This window comes from Coturnix japonica, unplaced genomic scaffold, assembly GCF_054131305.1.
Source record: "Coturnix japonica strain WE unplaced genomic scaffold, WE-NBRP24 Scf063, whole genome shotgun sequence".
NCBI classification, from domain to species: domain Eukaryota; kingdom Metazoa; phylum Chordata; class Aves; order Galliformes; family Phasianidae; genus Coturnix; species Coturnix japonica.
The window spans coordinates 438331-465745 of NW_028188966.1; the positions used below are offsets into that span (position 1 = coordinate 438331).

The 27415-nt window shown below is 58.0% G+C and overlaps 4 protein-coding genes across 7 annotated transcripts; 2 read left to right on the forward strand and 2 right to left on the reverse strand.

The window, feature by feature from the left end:
* Nucleotides 1-618: 618 nt before the first annotated feature.
* LOC146751696 (uncharacterized) lies at nt 619-3439 on the reverse strand. The gene is made up of 2 exons (XM_085533781.1): nt 3315-3439; nt 619-1630 (listed from the first exon to the last, which is right to left on the reverse strand). The coding sequence occupies exon 2, from the start codon at nt 1005-1007 to the stop codon at nt 624-626; it is 384 nt and encodes a 127-aa protein (XP_085389907.1). The 5' UTR covers nt 1008-1630; nt 3315-3439; the 3' UTR covers nt 619-623.
* Nucleotides 3440-3975: 536 nt separating this feature from the next.
* Nucleotides 3976-18720, reverse strand: TSEN34 (tRNA splicing endonuclease subunit 34). 4 transcript variants are annotated; one of them, XM_085533808.1, is made up of 5 exons: nt 11556-11732; nt 9633-10287; nt 9456-9557; nt 5152-5190; nt 3976-4128 (listed from the first exon to the last, which is right to left on the reverse strand). In XM_085533808.1, the coding sequence occupies exons 1-5, from the start codon at nt 11730-11732 to the stop codon at nt 4046-4048; spliced, it is 1056 nt and encodes a 351-aa protein (XP_085389934.1). In that variant the 3' UTR covers nt 3976-4045. The 4 variants fall into 4 exon arrangements, with proteins under 4 accessions (XP_085389934.1, XP_015706652.2, XP_015706653.2 ...); XM_015851166.3 differs by lacking the exons at nt 3976-4128; nt 5152-5190; nt 11556-11732 and adding exons at nt 6130-6877; nt 18614-18720; XM_015851167.3 differs by lacking the exons at nt 3976-4128; nt 5152-5190 and adding an exon at nt 6130-6877.
* Nucleotides 11717-21802, forward strand: MBOAT7 (membrane bound acylglycerophosphatidylinositol O-acyltransferase MBOAT7). Its single transcript, XM_085533807.1, has 7 exons — nt 11717-11806; nt 12601-12730; nt 13826-13952; nt 16215-16356; nt 18520-18955; nt 19549-19713; nt 21431-21802. The coding sequence occupies exons 1-7, from the start codon at nt 11731-11733 to the stop codon at nt 21783-21785; spliced, it is 1431 nt and encodes a 476-aa protein (XP_085389933.1). The 5' UTR covers nt 11717-11730; the 3' UTR covers nt 21786-21802.
* A 2020-nt stretch (nt 21803-23822) lies between these two features.
* Nucleotides 23823-26439, forward strand: LENG1 (leukocyte receptor cluster member 1). The gene is made up of 2 exons (XM_085533827.1): nt 23823-24110; nt 26169-26439. Exons 1-2 carry the CDS (start codon nt 23979-23981, stop codon nt 26370-26372), a joined length of 336 nt encoding a protein of 111 aa, XP_085389953.1. The 5' UTR covers nt 23823-23978; the 3' UTR covers nt 26373-26439.
* Nucleotides 26440-27415: the final 976 nt, after the last annotated feature.

Genomic DNA, 27415 nt, shown 5'->3' on the forward strand with positions numbered 1-27415 from the left:
TAGTGACCTTAGGTGACCCCATATTGTGACCTTAAATGACCCCATATTGTGACCTTGGGTGACCCCGTCCCCCATATGACCTTGAATAACCCCATCCTATGGTTGACCTGGAGTAACCCCGTCCTATGGGTGACCTCAGGTGACCCATGACCCCACGTGACCTCAGGTGACCCCATATTATGACCTTAAATGACCCCATACTGTGACCTCGGGTGACCCCATCCCCATATGACCTTGAATGACCCCATCCTATGGTTGACCTGGAGTAACCCCATCCTATGGTTGACCTCAGATGACCCCGTGACCCTTAGTGACCTCAGGTGACCCCATGTGACCTCAGGTGACCCCGTGACCCCATGTGACCTCATATGACCCCATGTGACCTCAGGTGACCCCGTGACCCCATGTGACCTCAGGTGACCCCATGTGACCTCAGGTGACCCCGTGACCCCATGTGACCTCAGGTGACCCATGTGACCTCAGGTGACCCCGTGACCCCATGTGACCTCAGGTGACCCCATGTGACCTCAGGTGACCCCGTGACCCCATGTGACCTCAGGTGACCCCATGTGACCTCAGGTGACCCCGTGACCCCATGTGACCTCAGGTGACCCCATGTGACCTCAGGTGACCCTCACCTTCCTCCTCCTCGTCTCCATGGCGACCGCTTCGGTCCCACAGCCCGTCTCCATGGTGACGGTTGCCATGGTGATGATGGTCGCCATGTTTGTCCTCGTGGTTGCCATGGTGATGGTCGCCATGTTTGTCCTCGTGGTTGCCATGGTGATGGTCGCCATGTTTGTCCTCGTGGTTGCCATGGTGATGGTTGCCATGGTGATGGTTGCCATGGTGATGGTTGCCATGGAGACCATCGTGGTGATGGATACCAGCTTTATGGTCGCCATGTTTGTCCTCGTGGTTGCCATGGTGATGGTTGCCATGGAGATGGTCGCCATGGTGATGGTCGCCATGTTTCTCCTCACGGTTGCCATGGTGATGGTTGCCATGGAGACCGCCGTGATGCCCCCACCCTTCTGTTGGTCGCCATGGTGACCGTGGTCGCCATGTTCTCGCTATGGTCGCCATGGTGACTGTGATGGTTGCCATGGAAACCATGATGATGATGATGGGGGTCGCCATGGTGACCGCCATGATGCTGGTTGCCATGGAGATCGCCATGATGGTTGCCATGGAGATCGCCATGATGCTGGTTGCCATGGAGATGCTCATGGAGGATGCTGCTCAGCCGGCTCTGATGGTCGCCATGGTGATGGTTGCCATGGTGATGCTGTTTGCCATGGTGATGGTTGCCATGGAGATCGTGATGCTGGTTGCCATGGAGGTCGCCATGATGGTTGCCGTGGTCCCCGCTCTTGCTGTGGTCGCCATGGTGACCGCCATGCTGCTGGTTGCCATGGAGACCGTGATGCTGGTTGCCATGGAGATCATGATGCTGGTTGCCATGGAGATGCTGCTGCTGGTTGCCATGGAGATGAGCTCCCAGCTGGTTGCCGTGGGGCTGTGGGTTGCCATGGGAACGGCTGCCGTTGCCGTGGTGATGGAGCTGCAGCTCTAAGAGGCCGATCTTCTTCTGCAGCGCCTCCCGCAGCCCAGAGACATTGCGGCTGTGCTGGGGGGAGGACAATGGGGCTGCCCCATAGATGCCCCATGGCTGCCCCATGGCTGCCCCATAGCTGCCCCATGGCTGCCCCATAGCTGCCCCATAGATACCCCATAGCCACCCCATAGCTGCCCCATATCTGCCCCATAGCTGCCCCATAGCTGCCCCATAGCTGCCCCATAGCTGCCCCATAGCCGCCCCATGGCTGCCCCATAGCTGCCCCATAGCTGCCCCATAGCCGCCCCATGGCTGCCCCATAGCTGCCCCATAGCTGCCCCATAGCTGCCCCATGGCTGCCCCATAGCTGCCCCATGGCTGCCCCATAGCCGACCCATGGCTGCCCCATAGCTGCCCCATATCTGCCCCATAGCTGCCCCATAGCTGACCAACGCCCCATAGCTGCCCCATAGCTGGTCTCCCATAGCTGCCCCATGGCTGCCCCATAGCTGCCCCATAGCTGCCCCATAGCTGCCCCATAGCCGCCCCATGGCTGCCCCATAACTGCCCCATAACTGCCCCATAGCTGCCCATAGCCGCCCCATAGCCGGCCCCATAGCTGCCCCATAGCTGCCCCATAGCTGCCCCATAGCTGCCCCATGGCTGCCCCATAACTGCCCCATAGCTGCCCCATAGCTGCCCCATAGCTGCCCCATAGCAGCCCCATAGCTGCCCCATAGCTGCCCCATGGCTGCCCCAATGGCTGCCCCATAGCTGCCCCATAACTGCCCCATAGCTGCCCCATAGCTGCCCCATAGCTGCCCCATAGCTGCCCCATAGCAGCCCCATAGCTGCCCCATGGCTGCCCCATAGCTGCCCCATAGCTGCCCCATAGCCGCCCCATAGCTGCCCCATAGCCGCCCCATGGCTGCCCCATAACTGCCCCATGGCTGCCCCATAGCTGCCCTATAGCCGCCCCATAGCTGCCCCATAGCCCCCCCAATCCCACCCCATAGCCCCATATCCTGCCCCATAGCCCCCTCAATCCCACCCCATAGCCCCATATCCAGCCCCTTAGCCCCATAACCCACCCCATAGCCCCCTCAGTCCCACCCCCATAGCCCCATATCCTGCCCCATAGCCCCATATCACGCCCCATAGCCCCATATCCTGCCCTATAACCCCCCCAATCCTACCCCATAGCCCCATATCCAGCCCCATACTCCCCCCAATCCCACCCCATAGCCCCATATCCTGCCCTATAACCCCCTCAATCCCACCCCATAGCCCCATATCCCCACCCATAGCCCCATATCCAGCCCCATAGCCCCATATCCTGCCCTATAACCCCCTCAATCCCACCCCATAGCCCCATATCCCCACCCCATAGCCCCATATCCAGCCCCATAGCCCCATATCCTGCCCTATAACCCCCTCAATCCCACCCCATAGCCCCATATCCCCACCCCATAGCCCCATATCCAGCCCCACACCCCCCCCATTCCCCACCCCCACCCCCTATATCCCCACAACCCCCCCCCCCCCCACACAAGTAGCTTATATTTAACCCCACACCGGAGCTGCCCTCATTAATCCCACGTTAATCAGCACCGGGTTAATTAGGCCACACCGGGGGGGGGGGGGTCAGACAGATGGACACCAAAGCGGATCAGGATATATATATATATCTATATATATATATGGGGGGGGGGCAGAAACCCACCCCCCTTATTACCCCCCCCTCTATAGGCCTCACCTGCAGCTGCTGCAGCCGCTGCCTCAATCCCTGCAGCGCCCTCTGCTGGTTGGAGGCCGCACCTGCAACTACAGCTCCCCCCTCTTCGTGCCCCCCCCCCTCCTTTAATTGCCCCCCCGCCTCCTTTAATTGCCCCCCAGCTCCATTTAATTGCCCCCCAGCTTCATTTAATTGCCCCCCACCTTCGTGTAATTGCCCCCCAGCTCCATTTAATCGCCCCCCAGCTTCATTTAATCGCCCCCCAGCTTCATTTAATTGCCCCCCCCCTCCGTGTAATTGCCCCCCCCCTCCATTTAATTGCCCCCCCCCTTCGTGTAATTGCCCCCCCCCCTCATTTAATCCCCCCCTGGCTTCGCACTGCCCCAGTTTGGCCGCCAGCTCCAAGGCCGCCTCCTTCTGTTGCACCAACGCCTCCCTCAACCTCAGCACGGCCGCGTGCAAATCCTCGTGCAAATCCCCTTGCACGCCCACCCCCCCCCCACCCCCCCCCTGCACCCCCCCCCCCTTGTACCAATCCCATTGACCCCCCCCTCCCCCTTTAAACGACCCCCCCCCTCCATTATCCACCCCCCCACCCCCCCCGTGTAAATCCTCGTGCAAACCCTCGTGCAAAGCCCCCCCCCCCCACAACCCACGTCCCCCCCCGGGGGTAACGCCGTGCAAATGAATCGGGGGGGACCCCCCCCCCACCCCATTAAAACCCCCCACCGACCCCCAGAGCGCCCCCAACGTCACCAAGGTTGTGGGGCTGAGATGCATCGTTGTTTTCTATGGGGGATGGGGGGGGGGTTTGCACACGAGTGTGCAACGGAGCCTGTGGAGAGGGAAGGAGATGGGGGTCAGCGTTGAGCCCCATAGAGCCCCATAGAGCCCCATAGGACCCCCATAGAGCTCCATAGAGCCCCATAGAGCCCCATAGGACCCCCATATAGAGCCCTATAGAGCCCCATAGGACCCAATAGGCCCCCCATAGAGCCCCATAGGATCCCCATAGACCCCCATGGGACCCCCATAGAGCCCCATAGAGCCCCCCCAGGACGCCAGTAGAGCCCTATAGGACTCCTCTAGAGCCCCATAGAGCCCCATAGGACACCCATAGAGCTCCCAGGACCCTCATAGAGCCCCATAGAGCCCCCCAGAACCCCATAGAGCCCCAAAGGACCCCCATAGAGCCCCCCCAGGACGCCAGTAGAGCCCTATAGGACTCCTCTAGAGCCTCATAGAGCCCCATAGGACCCCCATATAGCTCCATAGAGCCCCATAGAGATCCATAGGACCCCCATATAGCTCCATAGAGCCCTATAGAGCCCCACAGGACCCAATAGGCCCCCCATAGAGCCCCATAGGATCCCCATAGACCCCCCAGAGAGCCCTATAGAGCCCCATAAGACTACTCTAGAGCCCCATAGAGCCCCATAGAGCTCCCCAGGAACCCCATAGAGCCCTATAGAGCCCCATAGGACCCCCAAAGACCCATAGAAGCCTCATAGAGCCCCATAGAGCCCCATAGGACCCCCATAGACCCCTATAGAGCCCCATAGAGACCCCCAGGACGCCCACAGAGCCACATAGAGCCCCCAGGACCCCCAGAAAGATCCCAGGACACCAATAGAGCCCCCCATAGAGCCCCTCAGGAACCCACAGGACCCCCATAGAGCCCCATAGGACCCCCATAGAGCCCCATAGGACCCCTATAGAGCCCCATAGGACCACCATAGAGCCCCATAGAGCCCCATAGGACCCCCATAGAGCCTCATAGAAGCCTCATAGAGCCCCCCAGGACCACCATAGAGCCCCATAGAGCCCCATAGGACCCCCATAGAGCCCCCCCCCCTACCTGCACTCGGTCCGTGCACTCGGTGCTGCAGTCGCTGCGCTGTGGGGCAGTGGGGGGGGGGGACAATGGGGGGGGGGGATCAAAGCAGCTCAAGGTGGGGGGGGGGCGGAGCCAGACAGCAACGCGCCCCTCCCCCCCGCCCCATAGAAACAACCCCCTGTGCCCCACAGCTGACCCACTTCTGCCCCACAGGGACCCATATCTGCCCCACGGCAGCCCCTTCCTGCCCCATAGCCCCCCCCCACTCCATGGCCCCCCTTCCTGCCCCATAGATTCCATCACTCCCTGCCCTATAGCTCCATATTGCCCCACACCCCCCTCCAAGCCCCATAGATCCTTCCTGCCCCATAGATCCCACCCCTTCCTGCCCCATAGCCCCACTCTGCCCCATAGATCCCACCCCTCCCTGCCCCATAGCCCCCTCCTGCCCCATAGATCCCACCCCTTCCTGCCCTATAGCTTCATATTACCCCATACCCCCCTCCAAGCCCCATAGCCCCGCTCTGCCCCATAGATCCCACCCCTCCCTGCCCCATAGCCCCACTCTGCCCCATAGATCCCACCCCTTCCTGCCCTATAGCTTCATATTACCCCATACCCCCCTCCAAGCCCCATAGCCCCACTCTGCTCCATAGATCCCACCCCTCCCTGCCCCATAGCCCCACTCTGCCCCATAGATCCCACCCCTCCCTGCCCCATAGCCCTGCTCTGCCCCATAGATCCCACCCCTCCCTGCCCTATAGCTTCATATTACCCCATACTCCCCTCCAAGCCCCATAGCCCCACTCTGCCCCATAGATCCCACCCCTTCCTGCCCCATAGCCCCCCCCTGCCCCATAGATCCCACCCCTCCCTGCCCCATAGCCCCACTCTGCCCCATAGATCCCACCCCTCCCTGCCCCATAGCCCTGCTCCGCTTCATAGATCCCACCCCTCCCTGCCCCATAGCCCTGCTCAGCCCCACAGATACCACAGGCCTTAAAAAACAGCAATTCTTTATTCCCAAAACTGCCTCATTTCACCCCAAAACCAACAGTGACATAGAGAGGGGGCGTGGCCAAACACAAACCACGCCCCCCATGTTAACAAAGCCACGCCCCTTTATATACATAGCAATGGTGGGGGCGTGGTCAACTCAGAGGTGGGCGTGGTTATGCTAATTCACATAGCGTGTATATAATAAGGGGGGTGGTCTAACGAAGCCCCGCCCACAAGTGGGCGTGGTTATGCAAACACGCACTCCACATACAATAATGAAGGGGCGTGGTCAAACAGAAGCTCCGCCCACAAGTGGGCGTGGTTATGCAAAGCACCATCCACTGTATATAATAAGGGAGGGGGCGTGGTCTCACGAAGCCCCGCCCCCAAGTGGGCGTGGTTTAGGGCAAGTCACTCCCAGTGTATAATACGGAAGGGGGCGTGGTCTAACGAAGCTCCGCCCCCAAAGTGGGCGTGGCTTAGATCAAGTCACTCCCAGTGTATAATAGGGAAAGGGGCGTGGTCAAACCGAAGCCCCGCCCCCCAAGTGGGCGTGGTCACGCTAAGTCCCGCCTCCACCTGAGCTGGCTGTACTCAGTGGCGCCCCCTGGCGGCGCGGCGCAGAGCAGCAGCGACTTCCGGGCTGCGGTTCCGAGTCGGGCCGCGCTCAGCAGCGCCCCCAGCGGTAACGGAGCGGAACTGCACGGACAGAGCGCCACCGCCCCGGCGTGGAACAGGGGAGGGGGGCCTGGGGGTGGGGATGGAACTTAGGGGGTGGGACCCCCATAGAGCCCCATAGGACCCCATAGGACCCCCATAGAGCACCATAGACTCCAATAGAGCCCCATAGGACCCCATAGGACCCCCATAGAGCACCATAGACTCCAATAGAGCCCCATAGGAACCCCATAGAGCCCCCCAGAACCCCCATAGAGGCCCCCAGGACACCCATAGAGCCCCATAGGACCCCCATAGAGACCCCAGGACCCCCATAGAGCCCCCCAGTACCCCAATAGAGCCCCACAGAACCCCATAGGACCCCCATAGAGCACCATAGATCCCCATAGGACCCCTATAGAGCCCCATAGACCCCATAGAGCCCCACAGGATCCCCATAGAACCCCATAGAGCCCCATAGGACCCCAATAGAGCCCCCCAATACCCCCATAGAGCACCATAGGACCCCCATAGAGCCCCATAGGAACCCCATAGGACCCCTACAGAGCCCCATAGACCCCCATAGAGCCCCACAGGATCCCCATAGAACCCCACAGAGCCCCATAGGACCCCCATAGAGCCCCCCAGGACCCCCATAGGACCCCATAGAGCCCCATAGGAACCCCATAGGACCCCCATAGAGCACCACAGACTCCAATAGAGCCCCATAGGAACCCCATAGGACCCCCATAGAGCCCCTTAGAGCCCCCCATGACCCCATAGAGCCCCATAGGACCCCAATAGAGACCCCAGGACCCCCATAGAGCCCCATAGGACCCCCATAGAGCCCCCCAGGACACCCATAGAGCCCCATAGAACCCCATAAAACCCCATAGGACCCGCATAGAGCACCATAGACTCCAATAGAGCCCCATAGAACCCCATAGGACCCCCATAGAGCACCATAGACTCCAATAGAGCCCCATAGGAACCCCACAGAGACCCCAGGACACCCATAGAGCCCCATAGGACCCCCATAGAGACCCCAGGACACCCATAGAGCCCCATAGAACCCCCATAGAGACCCCAGGACCCCCACAGAGACCCCAGGACCCCCCATAGAGCCCCCCAGAACCCCCATAGAGGCCCCCAGGACACCCATAGAGCCCCATAGGACCCCCATAGAGACCCCAGGACCCCCATAGAGCCCCATAGGACCTCCATAGAGACCCCAGGACCCCCACAGAGCCCCATAAGACCCCATAGGACCCCCATAGAGCCCCATAGGACCCCCATAGAGCCCCCCCATGACCCCACAGAGCCCCATAGGACACCCATAGAGCCCCCCATGACCCCATAGAGCCCCCCAGTACCCCCATAGACCCCCATAGAGCCCCATAGGAACCCCATAGGACACCCATAGAGCCCCATAGGATCCCCATAGAGCCCCATAGGACCCCCATAGAGCCCCCCAGTACCCCCATAGATCCCCATAGAGCCCCATAGGACCCCCATAGAGCCCCATAGAGCCCCATAGGAGTCACATAGGACCCCCATAGGAACCCCATAGAGCCCCACGGAGACCCATAGGACCCCCATAGAGCCCCATCAAACCCCATAGAACCCCCATAGTGCCCTATAGGACACCCATAGAGCCCCCCAGTACCCCCACAGAGCACCATAGGACCCCCATAGAGCCCCATAGATCCCCATAGGACCCCTATAGAGCCCCATAGACCCCCATAGAGCCCCCCAGTACCCCCATAGACCCCCATAGAGCCCCATAGGAACCCCATAGGACCCCCATAGAGCCCCATAGGACCCCCATAGAGCCCCATAGAGCCCCATAGGACCCCCATAGAGCCCCATAGAGCCCCATAGGAACCCCATAGGACCCCCATAGAGCCCCATAGGACCCCCATAGAGCCCCATAGGAGTCACATAGGACCCCCATAGACCCCCATAGAGCCCCATAGGAGTCACATAGGACCCCCATAGGAACCCCATAGAGCCCCATAGGACCCCCATAGAGCCCCATCAAACCCCATAGAGCCCCATAGATCCCCATAGGACCACTATAGAGCCCCCCAGTACCCCCATAGAGCCCCATAGAGCCCCATAGGAACCCCATAGAGCCCCTTAGAGCCCCCCATGACCCCATAGAGCCCCATAGGACCCCCATAGAGCCGCTTAGAGCCCCCCATGACCCCATAGAGCCCCCCAGTACCCCCATAGACCCCCATAGAGCCCCATAGGACCCCCATAGAGCCCCATAGAGCCCCATAGGAGTCACATAGGACCCCCATAGGAACCCCATAGAGCCCCACGGAGACCCATAGGACCCCCATAGAGCCCCATCAAACCCCATAGAACACCCATAGTGCCCCATAGGACCCCCATAGAGCCCATTAGAGCCCCATAGGAACCCCATAGGACCCCCATAGAGCCCCATAGGAGTCACATAGGACCCCCATAGGACCCCCATAGAGCCCCATAGATCCCCATAGGACCACTATAGAGCCCCCCAGTACCCCCATAGACCCCCATAGAGCCCCATAGGAACCCCATAGATCCCCATAGAGCCCCATAGGAACCCCATAGGACCCCCATAGAGCCCCATAGGACCACTATAGAGCCCCATAGATGCCCATAGGCCCCATAGGACTCACCGGGATACACCAGGAAGTCTCCTCCGAACTTCCCTCCCGCCGTCAGGTGGAAGCCCCGCCCCCAAAGGTCCCGGTAAACCCGGAAGCGACGCTCCACGTGACCTGGGGGGGAGGGAGGCTCAGGGGGCGGGGCTTATGGAAGCCACGCCCCCTTTCGACCACACCCCCGACTCTCACCTTCCGCTTCCGGTCTTTCTACATCCGCTTCCGGTCTCTCTGCATCCATTTCCGGCCCCTCCACATCCACTTCCGGCCCATCAGTTCCCACTTCCGGTCCATCGGTTCCGACCTCCTGTACTTCCGTTTCCGGTCCTTTCATTTCAGCTTCCGGTTTCTCCGCTTCCGCTCCCTCCCTTCCCACTTCCGGCCCATTTATTTCCGGTCTTTTTTCTCCCACTTCCTCCCCGCAGCTTTCCACCCCTACTTCCGGTCTCGGCCTTTTCACCCTCACTTCCGTTTCCGGCCTATTCACCCCCACTTCCGGTCTCGGCCTTTTCATTCCCACTTCCGTTTCCGGCATTTTCAACCCCACTTCCGGTCTCGGCCTTTCCAGCCCTACTTCCGGTCTCTCCCTTCCCCCTCTCACTTCCTGTCTCGGTTTTCCTTCCGGTCTCCCCATTTCCGGTTCCGGATCCAACATGGCGGCCCCCATTTCCTGTAGCAGCCTCCCTTCTTCCGGTAGCAGCTGGAGCGGAAGTCGCCGTCCCCCTCCTCGCCGCCAGGGGGCGCCAACGAGCACCCCCCACATCCGGTACCGCTCCCGAACGATCCGAACCGCTTCCGGGTCCCACAACAACATCCGGTTCCGGTACGTGTGGAGACGGAGCGGGGCCTGAAGGGGGCACGGAGACCCATAGGGACCCATAGAGACACACAGGGACCTATAGAGACCCATAGAGACCCATAGGGACACATAGGGACCTATAGAGACACATAGGGACCCCATAGAGACCCATAGGGACCCATAGAGACCCATAGAGACCCATAGGGACCCATAGGGACCCATAGGGACCCATAGAAACCCATAGAGACCCATAGGGACCCATAGGGACACATAGAGACCCATAGAGACACATAGGGACCCATAGAGACCCATAGGAACCCATAGAGACCCATAGAGACACATAGGGACCCACAGGGACCCACAGGGACCCATAGATAGTCCATGGAGACCCCATAGAGACCCAAAGAGACCCATAGGAACCCACAGAGACCCCATTGGGACCCATAGGGACCTATAGAGACACATAGAGACCCATAGAGACCCATAGGGACCCATAGAGACCCTATAAGGACCCATAAGAACCCCATAGAGACCCCATTGGGACCCATAGAGACACATAGAGACCCATAGAGACCCATAGGGACCCATAGAGACCCTATAAGGACCCATAAGAACCCCATAGAGACCCCATTGGGACCCATAGGGACCCATAGAGACACATAGAGACCCATAGGGACCCATGGAGACGCTATAAAGACCTATAAGAACCCCATAGAGACACCATTGGGACCCATAGGGACCCACAGGAACCCATAGGGAGCCATAGAGACCCATAGATAATCCATGGAGACCCCATAGAGACCCAAAGAGACCCATAGGGACCCACAGACACCCCATAGCGACCCACAGAGACCCATATGGACCAATAGAGCCCCACATATCACCCCAAGACCCACAGACCCCCACTGGGACACGCAGTTAGACCCATAGATCGTAGTGGGCCACCCCAGTTGCCGCTTTAAGAAGCATTGCCCCTTTAAGGACCGGTCGTCTCCTTCTCGAGGTTCCCCCCCCTCCTTAAAGGGGCAACATCCCTCTTAAAGGGGCAACGCCGCCCAGAAGTGGTCCCCACAATTCAAAGGAACCACATTTCTTCTTTAAGGGTTGAATGTCGTCTTAAAGGGGCAACGTTCTCTTAAAGGGGCAACGCTCAGCGAAAGGGTCCCCGTTTCCAGTGTGCCCTTTTAAAGGGGGGAGGGGGGCCCACTCTTAAAGGGGCCGCATCGTTTAACCCCCCCCCACCCCCGCTCTTAAAGGGGCCGTATCCCTTATTCCCCCGTTGCGTCCTCTCTTAAAGGGGCCGCGTCCCTTTTTACCTCCGCGTCCGCCATCTTTGAGCTGAGCTGAGGTGGGCGGGGCTTGGAAGGGGGGGGCTGGACCAATGAGGGCGGAGCTGAAGGGGAGCTGGACCAATGAGAGGGTGGGTGTGAATTAGGGGGGGGTGGGGTTCTTAAAGGGGGCGTAGCCCATTTTCCGCCCCCCCATGTCGCCATGCAGGCCGAGGAGCTGACGTACCTGGCTGTGCTGGGGGCCTCGATCCCGGCTGGAATCGTGTTCCATGGGGGGGGTGAGATGATAAGGGGGAGATAAGGGGGGGGGGGGGCGATAAGGAGGCTCTGTGGGTCTCTATGGGTCCCTATGTGTCCCTATGGGGTCCCTATGGGGTCTCTGTGGGTCTTTATGGGTCTCTATGGGGTCTCTATGGGTCTCTATGGGTCTCTATGGGTCCCTATGTGTCTCTATGGGTCCCTATGGGGTCTCTATGGGTCTCTATGGGTTCCTATGGGTCTCTATGGGTCCCTATGGGTCTCTATGGGTCCCTATGGGTCTCTATGGGTCCCTATGGGGTCTCTATGGGTCTCTATGGGGTCCCTATGGGTCTCTGTAAGTCCCTATGGGTCTCTATGGGTCTCTATGGGTCTCTACGGGTCCCTATGTGTCTCTATGGGTCCCTATGGGGTCTCTATGGGTCTCTATGGGTTCCTATGGGTCTCTATGGGTCCCTATGGGTCTCTATGGGTCCCTATGGGGTCTCTATGGGTCTCTATGGGTCCCTATGGGTCTCTATGGGGTCCCTATGGGTCTCTGTAAGTCCCTATGGGTCCCTATGGGTCTCTATGGGTCCCTATGGGTCTCTGTAAGTCCCTATGGGTCTCTATGGGTCTCTATGAGTCCCTATGGTTCTCTATGGGTCTCTATGGGTCTCTATGGGTCCCTATGGTTCTCTATGGGTCTCTATGGGTCCCTATGGGTCTCTATGTGGTCCTGTGTGTCTCTATGGGGTCCCTATGTTCACTTATGGGGTTTCTATATTTGGGGCTGTGCATTTCTGACCCCCCTTCCTCTATTTCTGCCCCCCAGGTCCCAACCGAAGGCGCTATGGGGCAGCGGCTCTGGGGGGGGCCGTGGCCCTATTGACTTGTGGGGCCCACATCCTGCACTCCCTGCTGACGGTGCTGGGCTGCTGCCTCCTGCTGCGGCTGCTGCCTCGGTATGGGGAGATGTGGGGCAGGATGTGGGGCTGGGGGGGGTTTCTATGGGGCAGGGGGGGGTTATGGGGGGGATATAGGGCTGTAGGGGGGGGAATATGTGGGGCTGGGGGGGGATATGGGGCTGGGGGGGACTTATGGGGTAGATCTATGGGGTGATGTGGGGCTGGATATGGGGTGATGTGGGGCAGGATGTGGGGCTGGGGGGGGGGAAGGGTTCTATGGGGCAGGGGGGGCCTGGGGGGGAGAGTTATGGGGGGGATATAGGGCTGTAGGGGGGGGAATATGTGGGGCTGGGGGGGGATATGGGGCTGGGGGGGACTTATGGGGTAGATCTGTGGGGTGATGTGGGGCTGGATGTGGGGCAGGATGTGGGGCTGGGGGGGGGAAGGGTTCTATGGGGCAGGGGGGCCTGGGGGGGGGAGTTATGGGGAGGATATAGGGCTGTAGGGGGGGGAATATGTGGGGCTAGAGGTGATTGTGGGGGGATATGGGGCTGGGGGGGGGACTTATGGGGTAGATCTATGGGGTGATGTGGGGCAGTTCCGCATTTGGGGGGGGGGGCAGGAAATTGGGGGCCCCACTTCCCCATTGCTGTGGTTTTGTGGTAGGGCCCTATGGGGCAGCCCCTATGGGGGAGGAGGGGGTTTACTTATGGGGTAGGAGTGGTCGCTGTGGGGGTCCTATGGGGTTGCTATGGGTCTTTATGAGGTTCCTATGGGTCTTTATGGATCCTTGTGGGTCTCTGAGTTTCTATGGGGTTTCTATGGGTCCCAATGGGGTTTCTATGGGTCCCAATGGGGTTTCTATGGGTCCCAATGGGGTCTATATGGGTCCCTATGGGGTCTCTATGGGTCCCTATGGGGTCTCTATGGGTCTCTTGGTCCCTATAGGGTCTCTATGGGTCTCTATGGGTCCCTATGGGTCCCTATGGGGTCTCTATGGGGTTTCTATGGGTCCCTATGGGGTCTCTTGGTTTTCCTATAGGGATGGGGGGGTGGTTACCTATGGGGCTGTCCCTATAGGGCAGGGCTCACTATAGGGCAGGTCTCGCTATGGGGCAGGGCTCCCTGACTCCCCCCCCTTGTGCCCCATAGACGCTGTGGGGCAGCCTCCATGCTCTGGACCTTCGGGTACCTGCTGCTGTTCCGCACTGCCCCCATATGGGGGCTGCCCCCACCGCCCCCCTACGCCAACGCCCTACAACTGCTGCTCACCCTCAAGGTGCCGCTATGGGGCTGGGGGGGGGGGATCTCTATGGGCCCCTATGTGGTTTCTATGGGGTCTCTATGGGTCCCTATGGGGTTCCTATGGGTCTCTATAAGCCCCTATGGGGTTCCTATGGGTCTCTATGGGGTCTCTATGGGTCTCTATGGGTCCGTATAGGGTTTCTATGGGGTCCCTATGGGTCTCTATGGGGTTCCTATGGGGTCTCTATGGGTCCCTATGGGGTTTCTATGGGGTCTCTATGGGTCCCTATGGGTCCCTATGGGTCCCTATGGGGTCTCTATGGGTCCCTATGGATCTCTATTGGGTCCTTATGGGTCTCTATGGGTCTCTATGGGGTCTCTATGGGTCTCTATGGGTCTCTGTGGGTCTCTATGGGGTCTCTATGGGTCCCTATAGGTCTCTATGGGTCTCTATGGATCTCTATTGGGTCTCTATGGGTTCCTATGGGTCTCTGTGGGTCTCTATGGGGTCCCTATAGGTCTCTATTGGGTCTCTATGGGTCTCTATGGGTCCCTATGGGTCCGTATGGGGTTTCTATGGGTCCGTATGGGTCTCTATGGGGTCTCTGTGGGTCTCTATGGGTCTCTATGGGTCTCTATAGGTCCCTATGGGGTTTCTATGGGGTCTCTATGGGTCCGTATGGGGTTTCTATGGGATCTCTATGGGTCCCTATGGGTCTCTATGGGTCTCTATTGGGTCTCTATGGGTTCCTATGGGTCTATGGGTCCCTATGGGGTCTCTATGGGTCTCTATGGGTCCCTATGGGGTCCCTATGGGTCTCTATGGGTCCCTATGGGGTTCGTATGGGTCTCTATGGGGTCTCTAAGGGTCCCTATGGGTCTCTATGGGGTCTCTATGGGTCCCTATGGGTCTCTATGGGGTTCCTATGGGTCTCTATGGGTCCCTATGGGGTTCGTATGGGTCCCTATGGGTCTCTATGGGTCCCTATGGGGTCTCTATGGGTCCCTATGGGGTCTCTATGGGGTCTCTATGGGTCCCTATGGGGTCTCTATGGGTTCCTATGGGTCTCTATGGGTCCCTATGGGGTTTCTATGGGGTCTCTATGGGGTTTCTATGGGGTCTCTATGGGTCTCTATGGGGTCTCTATGGGTCCCTATGGGGTCTCTATGGGTCCCTATGGGGTTTCTATGGGGTCTCTATGGGGTTTCTATGGGGTCTCTATGGGTCCCTATGGGGTCTCTATGGGTTCCTATGGGTCTCTATGGGTCCCTATGGGGTTCGTATGGGTCTCTATGGGGTCTCTAAGGGTCCCTATGGGTCTCTATGGGGTCTCTATGGGTCCCTATGGGTCTCTATGGGGTTCCTATGGGTCTCTATGGGTCCCTATGGGGTTCGTATGGGTCCCTATGGGTCTCTATGGGTCCCTATGGGGTCTCTATGGGTCCCTATGGGTCTCTATGGGGTTCCTATGGGTCTCTATGGGTCCCTATGGGGTTCCTATGGGTCTCTATGGGGTCTCTGAGGGTCCCTATGGGTCTCTATGGGGTCTCTATGGGTCCCTATGGGTCTCTATGGGGTTCCTATGGGGTCTCTATGGGGTTCCTATGGGGTCTCTATGGGCCCCTATGGGGTTTCTGTGGGGTCTCTATGGGTCCGTATGGGGTCTCTATGGGTCTCTATGGGTCCCTATAGGTCTCTATGGGTCTCTATGGATCTCTATTGGGTCTCTATGGGTCTCTATGGGTTCCTATGGGTCTCTATGGGGTCCCTATAGGTCTCTATGGTGTCTCTATGGGTCTCTATGGGTCCCTATGGGTCCGTATGGGGTTTCTATGGGTCCGTATGGGTCTCTATGGGGTCTCTATGGGTCTCTATGGGTCTCTATTGGGTCTCTATGGGGTCTCTATGGGTTCCTATGGGTCTATGGGTCCCTATGGGGACTCTATGGGGTCTCTATGGGTCCCTATGGGGTCTCTATGGGTTCCTATGGGGTCTCTATGGGACCCTATGGGGTCTCTATAGGTTCCTATGGGTCTCTATGGGTCTCTATGGGTTCCTATGGGGTCTCTATAGGTTCCTATGGGTCTATGGGTCCCTATGGGGTCTCTATGGGTCTCTATGGGTTCCTATGGGTCTCTATGGAGTCTCTATGGGTCTCTATGGGTTCCTATGGGTCTCTATGGATCCCTATGGCTCAGCGCAGGTGGGCGGGGCTAGAGGTTTTGGGGGCGTGGCCTGTGGAAACGGACCAATCACGTGAAGGGGGCGTGGCCTAACGTGACTCCGCCCCCTCAGCTGGTGAGCCTGGCCTGGGACCTGCAGGAGGAGCTGGAGGCGGGGCCGGAAGTGACGTCAAAGGCAGGGAAGAACGTGATTGGCTGCCCCGGCGTGATTGACATCCTGTGTTACAGCTACTGCTACCTGGGGCTGCTGACAGGTGGGCGGGGCCTATGTGTCCTATGGGGTCTATGGGGTTCTATGGGGTCTTATGGGTCCTATGGGGTCCTATGGGGTCTTATAGGGGTCCTATAGGGGTTCTATGGGGGTCCTGTGGGGTTCTATAGGGTCCTATAGGGTTCTATGTGGTCCTATGAGGGGCATATGGGGTCCTATAGAGTCCTATGGGGGTTCTATGGGGTCTTATAGGGATCCTATGGTGTCTATGGGGTCTTATGGGGGTCTATGGGGTCTTACAGGGATCCTATGGGGTCTATGGCGTCTATGGGGTCTATGGGGTCTTATAGGCATCCTATGGGGTCTATGGGGTCTTATAGGGATCCTATGGGGTCTAGGGGGTCTTATAGGGATCCTATGGGTTCTATGGGGTCTTATAGGGATCCTATGGGGTCTATGGGGTCTATGGGGTGTTATAGGAATCCTATGGGGCCTATGGGGATCTATGGTGTCTATGGGGTCTTATGGGGTTCTATGGGGTCTTATGGGGGTCTATGGAGTCTTATGGGGGTCCTATGGGGTCTATGGGGTCTTATGGGGGTCTATGGGGTCTTATGGGGGTCCTATGGGGTCTATGGGGGTCCTATGGGGTCTATGGAGTCCTATGGGGGTCTGTGGGGTCTTATAGGGGTCTTATAGGGATCCTATGGGGTCTGTGGGGTCTTATAGGGGTCCTATGGGGTCTGTGGGGTCCTGTGGGGTCTTATAGGGGTCCTATAGGGTTTCTATGGGGGTTCTGTGGAGTTCTATGTGGTCCTATGGGGGGCATATGGGGTCCTATAGAGTCCTATGGGGGTTCTATGGGGTCTTATAGGGATCCTATGGTGTCTATGGGGTCTTATGGGGGTTCTATGGGGTCTTATAGGGATCCTATGGTGTCTATGGGGTCTTATGGGGGTCTATGGGGTCTTACAGGGATCCTATGGGGTCTATGGCGTCTATGGGGTCTATGGGGTCTTATAGGGATCCTATGGGGTCTATGGGGTCCTATGGGGGTCTATGGGGTCTTATAGGGATCCTATGGGGTCTATGGGGTCTTATAGGGATCCTATGGGGTCTATGGGGTCTTATGGGGGTCTATGGGGTCTTATAGGGGTCCTATGGGGTCTATGGGGTACTATGGGGTCTATGGGGTCTTATAGGGATCCTATGGGGTCTATGGGGTCCTATGGGTTCTATTGGGTCTTATAGAGATCCTATGGTGTCTATGGGGTCCTATGGGGTCTATGGGGTCTTATAGGGGTCTTATAGGGATCCTATGGTGTCTATGGGGTCCTATGGGGTCTATGGGGTCTTATAGGGATCCTATGGGGTCCTATGGGGTCTTATGGGGTTCTATGGGGTCTTATGGGGGTCTATGGGGTCTTATAGGGATCCTATGGGGTCTATGGGGTCTTATAGGGGTCTTATAGGGATCCTATGGGGTTCTATGGGGTCTTACGGGGGTCCTATGGGGCCTATGGCGTCTATAGGGTCTATGGGGTCTTATAGGGATACTATGGGTCTATGGGGTCTATGGGGGTCTATGGGGTCTTATAGGGGTCTTATAGGGATCCTATGGGGTCTATGGGGTCTTATAGGGATCCTATGGGGTCTATGGGGTCTTATAGGGATCCTATGGGGTTCTATGGGGTCTTATAGGGATCCTATGGGGGTCTATGGGGTCTTATAGGGATCCTATGGGGTCTATGGGGTCTTATGGGGGTCTATGGGGTCTTATAGGGATCCTATGGGGTCTATGGGGTCTTATAGGGATCCTATGGGGTCTATGGGGTCTTATAGGGATACTATGGGTCTATGGGGTCTATGGGGGTCTATGGGGTCTTATCTTATAGGGGTCCTATGAGGTCCTATGGGGTCTATGGGGTGTTATAGGGATCCTATGGGGCCAATGGGGTTCTATGGGTTCTATGGGGTTCTATGGGGTTCTATGGGGTCTTATGGGGGTCTATGGGGTCCTATGGGGGTCCTATGGGGTCCTATGGGGGTCTATGGGGTCTTATAGGAATCCTATGGGGCCAATGGGGTCCTATGGGGGTCCTATGGGGTTCTATGGGGTCCTATGGGGTCTATGGGGTCCTATGGGGTCTATGGGGTCCTATGTGACTCTATCTCCCTTATCTCCCCGTTATCTCGGTTATTTCAGGCCCGTTTTACCGTTTTTCCACCCACCGGCGCTGGATTCTCCGCCCCCCCCCTCCCCCCCCGTTCTCCTCCGTCCTGCTCCGCCTCCGTCTCACCCCATTCATGGCGGCGGCGGGGCTGGCGGCCGCCATCTTGTTTCCCACTGCCGGCTTACGCGTCACTTCCGGTTCCGGCCACACTTCCGGTTCCGGTCCCGCTACTTCCGGTTCCGGTCCCTCTACTTCCGGTTTCACTTTCGGTTTCGAAGAGAAGCCGGTTCCGGTTCGTTTTTTACACGTGGCCGCCGTTTTTTTCGCGTTCCGGATGCGTTTTTACGTGGCGTGGATCGGAGCCGAAGCCGCGTGTGTCGCTGCCGGGTTCGGGGCGGTACCGGAAGGAGCCAACGCCAAACCGGGACGGGGACCGGAACCGGGATGGGAGGAGAAAGAGGGGGACGGGTGAGTATGGGGGGTATAGGGGGGGCTATGGGGTGCTATAGGGGTTCTATGGGGTCCTATGGGGTTCTATGGGGGTCTATGGGGTCCTATAGGGGTTCTATGGGGTCTATGGGGGGCTATGGTGTCTTATAGGGGTACTGTAGGGGGTCTATGGGGAGTGTATGGGGTCCTGTGGGGTCCTATAAGGTCTTATAGGGGTCCTGTGGGGTCCTATAGGGGTTCTATGGGGTCCTATGGAGGTCTTATAGGGTCCTATGGGTGTCTTATGGGGTCCTATAGGGGTCCTATGGGGTCTTATAGGGTTCCTATAGGGTTCTATGGGGGTCCTATGGGGGGCATATGGGGGTCCTGTGGGGTCTTATAGGGGTCCTATAGGGTCCTATGGGGTTCCTATTGCCTCCCATTGCCCCCATTGGTTCCCATTGCCCCCCATTGACTCCCATTGCCCCCCATTGCCCCCCATTGATCCCCATTGACTCCCATTGACTCCCATTGACTCCCATTGACCCCCATTGACCCCCATTGGCCCCCATTGCCCCCCATTGACTCCCATTGCCCCCCATTGATCTCTATTGCCCCCCATTGTCCCCCAGCCCCCCCTCAGGCTGGGACTACTCGACCATCCGGAACATTGACCCGGTTGGTACCGATTTCTGTGTGCGGTTCCGGGACGGGATGAGACACTGGAACATGACGGTCCAATGGTGGTTGGCACATTATGTGCATAGGAAGGCGCCCAGGAACCCACCCGCCCTCAGGTAACATATGGGGGGTAATGGGGGGCAATGGGAGGGGGATGGGGGGCAATAGGGGGCAATGGGAGGGGGATGGGGGGCAATAGGGGGCAATGGGGGGGAGTTGGGGGGCAATAGAGGACAATGGGAGGGGGATGGAGGGCAATGGGGGGCAATGGGAGGGGGATGGGGGGCAATAGGAGGCAGTAGGGGGCAATAGGGGGCAATGGGAGGGGGTTGGGGGGCAGTAGGGGGCAGTGGGGGGCAATAGGAAGGGATGGGGGGCAATAGGGGGCAATAGGAGGGGGATGGGGGGCAATGGGGGGGAGTTGGGGGGCAATAGGAAGGGGATGGGGGCCAATAGGACCCCCATGTCCCCCCTGACCCCCATATTCCCCCTGCCCCTCATATTGTCCCCCCATAGGGACAATAGGGCATAGGGCAATGGGGGGGAGTTGGGGGGCAATAGGGGGCAATAGGAGGGGGATGGGGGGCAATGGGGGGGAGTTGGGGGGCAATAGGGGGCAATAGGTGGGGGATGCGGGGCAATGGGGGGCAATTAGAGGGGGGTTGGGGGTCATTGGGGAACAATGGGGGGCAATAGGGGGCAATAGGAGGGGGATGGGGGGCAATAGAGGGCAATGGGGGGCAATAGAGGGCAATGGGGGCAATAGGAGGCAGTGGGGGGCAATAGGGGGCAATGGGAGGGGGATGGGGGGCAGTAGGAGGGGGATGGGGGGCAATAGGGGGCAATGGGAGGGGGATGGGGGGCAATAGAGGGCAATGGGGGGCAATGGGGGGGAGTTGGGGGGCAATAGAGGGCAGTGGGGGGCAATAGGGGGCAATGGGAGGGGGGTTGGGGGGCAGTGGGGGGCAATAGGAAGGGGATGGGGGGCAATAGGGGGCAATAGGAGGGGGATGGGGGGCAATAGAGGGCAATGGGGGGCAATAGGAGGCAGTGGGGGGCAATAGGAGGGGAATGGGAGGGGGATGGGGGGCAATGGGGGGCACTGGGAGGGGGATGGGGGGCAATAGGGGGCAATGGGAGGGGGATGGGGGGCAATAGGAGGGGAATGGGGGGCAATAGGAGGGGGATGGGGGGCAATAGGGGGCAATAGGAGGGGGATGGGGGCCAATGGGGGGGATTTGGGGGGCAATAGGGGGCAATAGGGGGCAATAGGAGGGGGATGGGGGGCAATGGGAGGGGGATGGGGGGCAATAGGGGGCAATAGGAGGGGGATGGGGGGCAATAAGAGGGGGATTGGGGTCATTGGGGGGCAATAGGAGGGGAATGGGTGGCAATGGGGGGCAATAGGAGGGGGATGGGGGGCAATAGAAGGGGAATGGGGGGCAATAGAGGGCAGTAGGGGGCAACGGGAGGGGGATTGGGGGGCAATAGGGGGCAGTAGAAGGGGCTTGGGGGGGGCAATAAGGGGCAATGGGGGCAATAGGAGGCAGTGGGGGGCAATAGGGGGCAATAGGAGGGGGATGGGGGGCAATGGGGGTGAGTTGGGGGGCAATAGGGGGCAATAGGAGGGGGATGGGGGGCAATGGGAGGGGGATGGGGGGCAATAGGGGGCAATAGGAGGGGGATGCGGGGCAATGGGGGGCAATTAGAGGGGGGTTGGGGGTCATTGGGGGGCAATAGGGGGCAATGGGAGGGGGATGGGGGGCAATAGGAAGGGGATGGGGGGTAATAGGACCCCCATATTCCCCCTGCCCCCCATATCCCCCCCCATAGGGCAGCCATGACCATGCTGGTCTCAGCCTATTGGCACGGCCTTCATCCCGGTTACTACCTCAGCTTCCTCAGCGTCCCCTTGTGGCTGGCGGCCGAATCAGCGGCCGAAAGGAAATTGGGGGGGGGGGTCCTGGGGGGTCCCGTGGGTCGCACGGTTCAATGGCTGCTGAAGATGAGGGCGTACGAGTATCTGTGTATTGGGTTTGTGTTGCTGGGGGGGGGGGATACGTGGAGGTGCTGGGGGGCTGTGGGGTGGTGGGGGCACGTTGTGCCTTTAATGGTGCTGGGGGGGTGCGCTGTGATGGGGGGGGGGAAGAAGGAGAAAGGGGAGGGGGGGGGGAAGGAGGGGGAATAAATGGTGTTGGAATGGAATTGAGTTGGAATGGGATGGATTGGGTAAAAAATGGGAGTAAATGGGCCTAAATGAGCCCAAAATGGGTCCAAATGAGCCCAAAATGGGTCTAAATGACCCCAAAATGGCGCTAAATGAGCCCAAAATGGGTCTAAATGAGCCCAAAATGGCGCTAAATGACCTCAAAATGGGTCCAAATGAGCCCAAAATGGGTCCAAATGACCCTAAAATGGACCCAAAGTGGCCTCAAATGAGCCCAAAATGGGTCCAAATGACCCCAAATGGGCCCAAATAACCCCAAAATGGCCCTAAATGACCCTTAATGGGCCTAAATGAGCCCAAAATGGGTCCAAATGAGCCCAAAATGGGTCTAAATGACCCTAAAATGGACCCAAAGTGGCCTCAAATGACCCCAAAATGGGTCCAAATGACCCTAAATTGGGCACAAAGTAGCCCCAAATGAGCCCAAAATGGGCCATAAGTGACCCCAAAATGGGTCCAAATGACCCTAAAGTGGGCCTGAGTGACCCCAAAGTGGCCCCAAATGACACTTAAATGGGTCCAAGTGACCCCAAATGCGCCCAAATGACCCCAAAATGGGCCTAATTGACCCCAAAATGGGTCCAAATGACCCCAAAATGGGCCTAAATAACCCCAAAATGGCCCTAAATGACCCTTAATGGGCCTAAATGACCCCAAAATGGATCTAAATGACCCTAAAATGGACCCAAAGTGGCCTCAAATGAGCCCAAAATGGGTCCAAATGACCCTAAATTGGGCACAAAGTAGCCCCAAATGAGCCCAAAATGGGCCTAAATGACCCCAAATGGGCCTAAATGAGCCCCAAATGGGCCGTAAGTGACCCCAAAATGGGTCCAAATGAGCCTAAAATGGGCCTAAGTGACCCCAAATGGGCCTAAATGAGCCCAAAATGGGCCTAAATGACCCCAAATGGGCCCAAATAACCCCAAAATGGCCCCAAATGACACTAAAATGGGCCCAAGTGACCCCAAATGCGCCCAAATGACCCCAAAATGGGCCCAAATGACCCCAAAATGGGTCCAAATGACCCTAAAGTGGGCTCAAGTGACCCTAAAGTGGGCCTAAATGACCCCAAAATGGGCCCTAAATGACCCTTAAATGGGCCCAAATGACCCCAAAATGGGCCCAAATAACCCCAAAGTGGGTCCAAATGACCCTAAAATGGGCCCAAATGATCCCAAAATGGGCCCAAATGACCCCAAATGGGCCCAAATAACCCCTAAAATGGCCCTAAATGAGCCCAAATGGGCCGTAAGTGACCCCAAAACGGGTCCAAATGACCCTAAAATGGGCCTAAGTGACCCCAAATGGGCCTAAATGAGCCCAAAATGGGCCTGAGTGACCCCAAAATGGCCCCAAATTGAGCCCAGAATGAATGGCCCCAACTGGCCCCAACTGTGCTATGGGTCTCTATGGGGTCCCTATGGGCCTCTATGGGTCTCTATGTGTCCCTATGGGTCCCTATGGGTCCCTATGGGTCCCTATGGGTCTCTATGGGGTCTCTATGGGTCCCTATGGGGTCCCTATGGGTTTCTATGGGGTCTCTATGTGTCCCTATGGGTCCCTATGCATCTCTATGCGTTTCTATGGGTCCCTATGGGTCTCTATGGGTCCCTATGGGTCCCTATGGGTCCCTATGGGGTCTCTATGGGTCCCTATGGGTCCCTATGGGTCTCTATGGGTCCCTATGGGTCTCTATGGGTCCATATGGGTCCCTATGAAGTCTCTATGGGTCTCTATGGGTCCCTATGGGGTCTCTATGGGTCTCTATGGGGTCCCTATGGGTCTCTATGGGTCCCTATGGGGTCTCTATGGGTCCCTATGGGTCTCTATGGGTCTCTATGGGTCCCTATGGGTCCCTATGGGGTCCCTATGGGTCCCTATGGAGTCTCTATGGGTCCCTATGGGTCCCTATGTGTCTCTATGGGTCCCTATGGGTCCCTATGGGTCTCTATGGGTCCCTATGGGTCTCTATGGAGCCCGTTGTCCTCCATATTGCCTCCCATCATGCCTCGCGCGGCAGGAAGCGGAAAGGCGGGACTAGTCGAGCTTCACCCAATCAGGATGAAGCCTGACCGGAAGTAGAAAGTGCTTCATCTCAAAGCCGGAAGTGAGCGGGGAAGGAGCTGAAGGAAGAAGAAGAAGGAGGCGGCCATGAATATCCTACCGAAGAAATCGTGGCATGTCCGCAATAAGGACAACGTGGCCCGGGTCCGGAGGGACGAGGCGGCGGCGGAGGAGGAACGGAAAAAGAACGAGGCGAGGGCGAGGAGAGCGGAGCAGGAGGTAGGCCCGAACCGGGGGGTGAAGTGCGCATGCGCCAACATGGCGGCGGTGGCCTTTAACTTCCGGCGTAGAGCGGATGCGCGCGGGGGGTCACGTGGTGGTGGAGATAAGGGGGAACAGAGCGCATGCGCCGAGATGGCGGCGCGGGCGGAAGTGTAGGCTTCCACTTCCGGCGTAGAGCGGAAGTGTGGTGAAGAGGCGGAAGTGGAACAAACCATTGTGGTTTGGGGGGGGGGGGGGGGAGGGGCCTATAATAGTCTATGGGGCGGTCTATTATAGTCTATGGGGGGGGGGGGGTCTATAATAGTCTATAGGGGGGGGTCTATAATAGTCTATGGGGGGGGAAGGGGTCTATAATAGTCTATGGGGGGGTCTATAATAGTCTATGGGGGGGGGTCTATAATAGTCTATGGGGGGAGGGGGCCCTATAATAGTCTATGGTGGGGGAGGTCTATAATAGTCTATGGGGGGGGGGTCTATAATGGTCTATGGGGGGGGAAGGGGTCTATAATAGTCTATGGGGGGGTCTATAATAGTCTATGGGGGGAGGGGGCCCTATAATAGTCTATGGTGGGGGGGTCTATAATAGTCTATGGGGGGGGGTCTATAATGGTCTATGTGGGGGGTAGGGGGCTCTATAGGTCTATGCGGGGGGGGGGGGACTATAATAGTCTATGGGGGGGGTCTATAAGTCTTTATGGGGGGGGAGGGGGTTCATAAGTCTATGGGGGGGGTAGGGGGGTCTATAATGGTCTATGGGGGGGTCTATAACTCTATGGGGGGGGTCTATAGGTCTATGGGGGGGGTCTATAATGGTCTATGGGGGGGGTCTATAATAGTCTATGGGGGGGGTAGGGGGCTCTATAGGTCTATGGGGGGGGGTCTATAATAGTCTATGGGGGGGGGGTTCTATAGGTCTATGAGGGGGGGTCTATAATGGTCTATGGGGGGGGTCTATAATAGTCTATGGGGGGGGGTCTATAATGGTCTATGTGGGGGGTAGGGGGCTCTATAGGTCTATGCGGGGGGGGGGGGGGGACTATAATAGTCTATGGGGGGGTCTATAAGTCTTTATGGGGGGGGAGGGGGTTCATAAGTCTATGGGGGGGGGTAGGGGGGTCTATAATGGTCTATGGGGGGGGGTCTATAATTATGGGGGGGAGGGGGTTCATAAGTCTATGGGGGGGGTAGGGGGGTCTATAATGGTCTATGGGGGGGGTCTATAATAGTCTATGGGGCGGGGTCTATGGGTCTATGGGGGGGGTCTATAATGGTCTATGGGGGGGGTCTATAGGTCTATGAGGGGGGGTCTATAATGGTCTATGTGGGGGGTAGGGGGCTCTATAGGTCTATGCGAGGGGGGGGGGGACTATAATAGTCTATGGGGGGGGGTCTATAAGTCTTTATGGGGGGGGGAGGGGGCCCATAAGTCTATGGGGGGGGTATGGGGGTCTATAATGGTCTATGGGGGGGGGTCTATAATAGTCTATGGGGGGGGTAGGGGGCTCTATAGGTCTATGGGGGGAGTCTATTATAGTCTATGGGGGGGGGGTCTATAGGTCTATGAGAGGGGGTCTATAATGGTCTATGGGGGGGTCTATAATAGTCTATGGGGGGGGGTCTATAATGGTCTATGTGGGGGGTAGGGGGCTCTATAGGTCTATGCGGGGGGGGGGGGGACTATAATAGTCTATGGGGGGGGTCTATAAGTCTTTATGGGGGGGGAGGGGGTTCATAAGTCTATGGGGGGGGGTAGGGGGGTCTATAATGGCCTATGGGAGGGTCTATAACTCTATGGGGGGGGTCTATAGGTCTATGGGGGGGGTCTATAATGGTCTATGGGGGGGGGTCTATAATAGTCTATGGGGGGGGGTAGGGGGCTCTATAGGTCTATGCGGGGGGGGGGGGGGTCTATAAGTCTTTATGGGGGGGGAGGGGGTTCATAAGTCTATGGGGGGGGTAGGGGGGTCTATAATGGTCTATGGGGGGTCTATAACTCTACGGGGGGGGGTCTATAATAGTCTATGGGGGGGTCTTCCATCATGTCCCCCCCCCCAGGCCCGCACCGATCTCCTTCGTAAACGAGCTCGGAGGGGGCGGAGCCCGGAGCCCCCCCCCAACAATGGAGGATCCCGCCCCCCCCCCGAATTGTTCCCACCCGATGGGAATTATGGGGTGGGGGGGGCGGCCCCCCCCAATAAGGAGCATGAGGAGGAGAAACGGAGAGAGAAGGTGAGGGGGGGGGGGACACATAGGGTATAATGGGACCCATAGGGTATAATGGGAACCTAAATGGGGGGGGGACCCATAGGGTATAATGGGACCCATAGGGTATAATGGGAACCTAAATGGGGGGGGAAACCCATAGGGTATAATGGGAACCTAAATGGGGGGGGGACCCATAGGGTATAATGGGAACCTAAATGGGGGGGGGACCCATAGGGTATAATGGGACCCATAGGGTATAATGGGAACCTAAATGGGGGGGGGACCCATAGGGTATAATGGGAACCTAAATGGGGGGGGGACCCATAGGGTATAATAGGAACCTAAATGGGGGAGGGGGAAACCCATAGGGTATAATGGGAACCTAAATGGGTGGGGGGGACACCCATAGGGTATAATGGAACCTAAATGGGGGGGGGACCCACAGGGTATAATGGGACCCATAGGGTATAATGGGAACCTAAATGGGGGGGGGGACCCATAGGGTATAATGGGAACCTAAATGGGGGGGGGACCCATAGGGTATAATGGGACCCATAGGGTATAATGGGAACCTAAATGGGGGGGGGGGGGACCCATAGGGTATAATGGGATCCATAGGGTATAATGGGAACCTAAATGGGGGGGGGACCCATAGGGTATAATGGGACCCATAGGGTATAATGGGAACCTAAATGGGGGGGGGGACTTATAGGGTATAATGGGAACCTAAATGGGGGGGGGACCCATAGGGTATAATGGGATCCATAGGGTATAATGGGAACCTAAATGGGGGGGGGGACCCATAGGGTATAATGGGAACCTAAATGGGGGGGGAAACCCATAGGGTATAATGGGATCCATAGGGTATAATGGGAACCTAAATGGGGGGGGACCATAGGGTATAATGGGAACCTAAATGGGGGGGGGAACCCCATAGGGTATAATGGGACCCATAGGGTATAATGGGAACCTAAATGGGGGGGGACCCATAGGGTATAATGGGAACCTAAATGGGGGGGGGACACCCATAGGGTATAATGGGATCCTAAAGGGGGAAGGGGGGGGGCTCAATGTGGGGGGGGGGGCACCCATAGGGT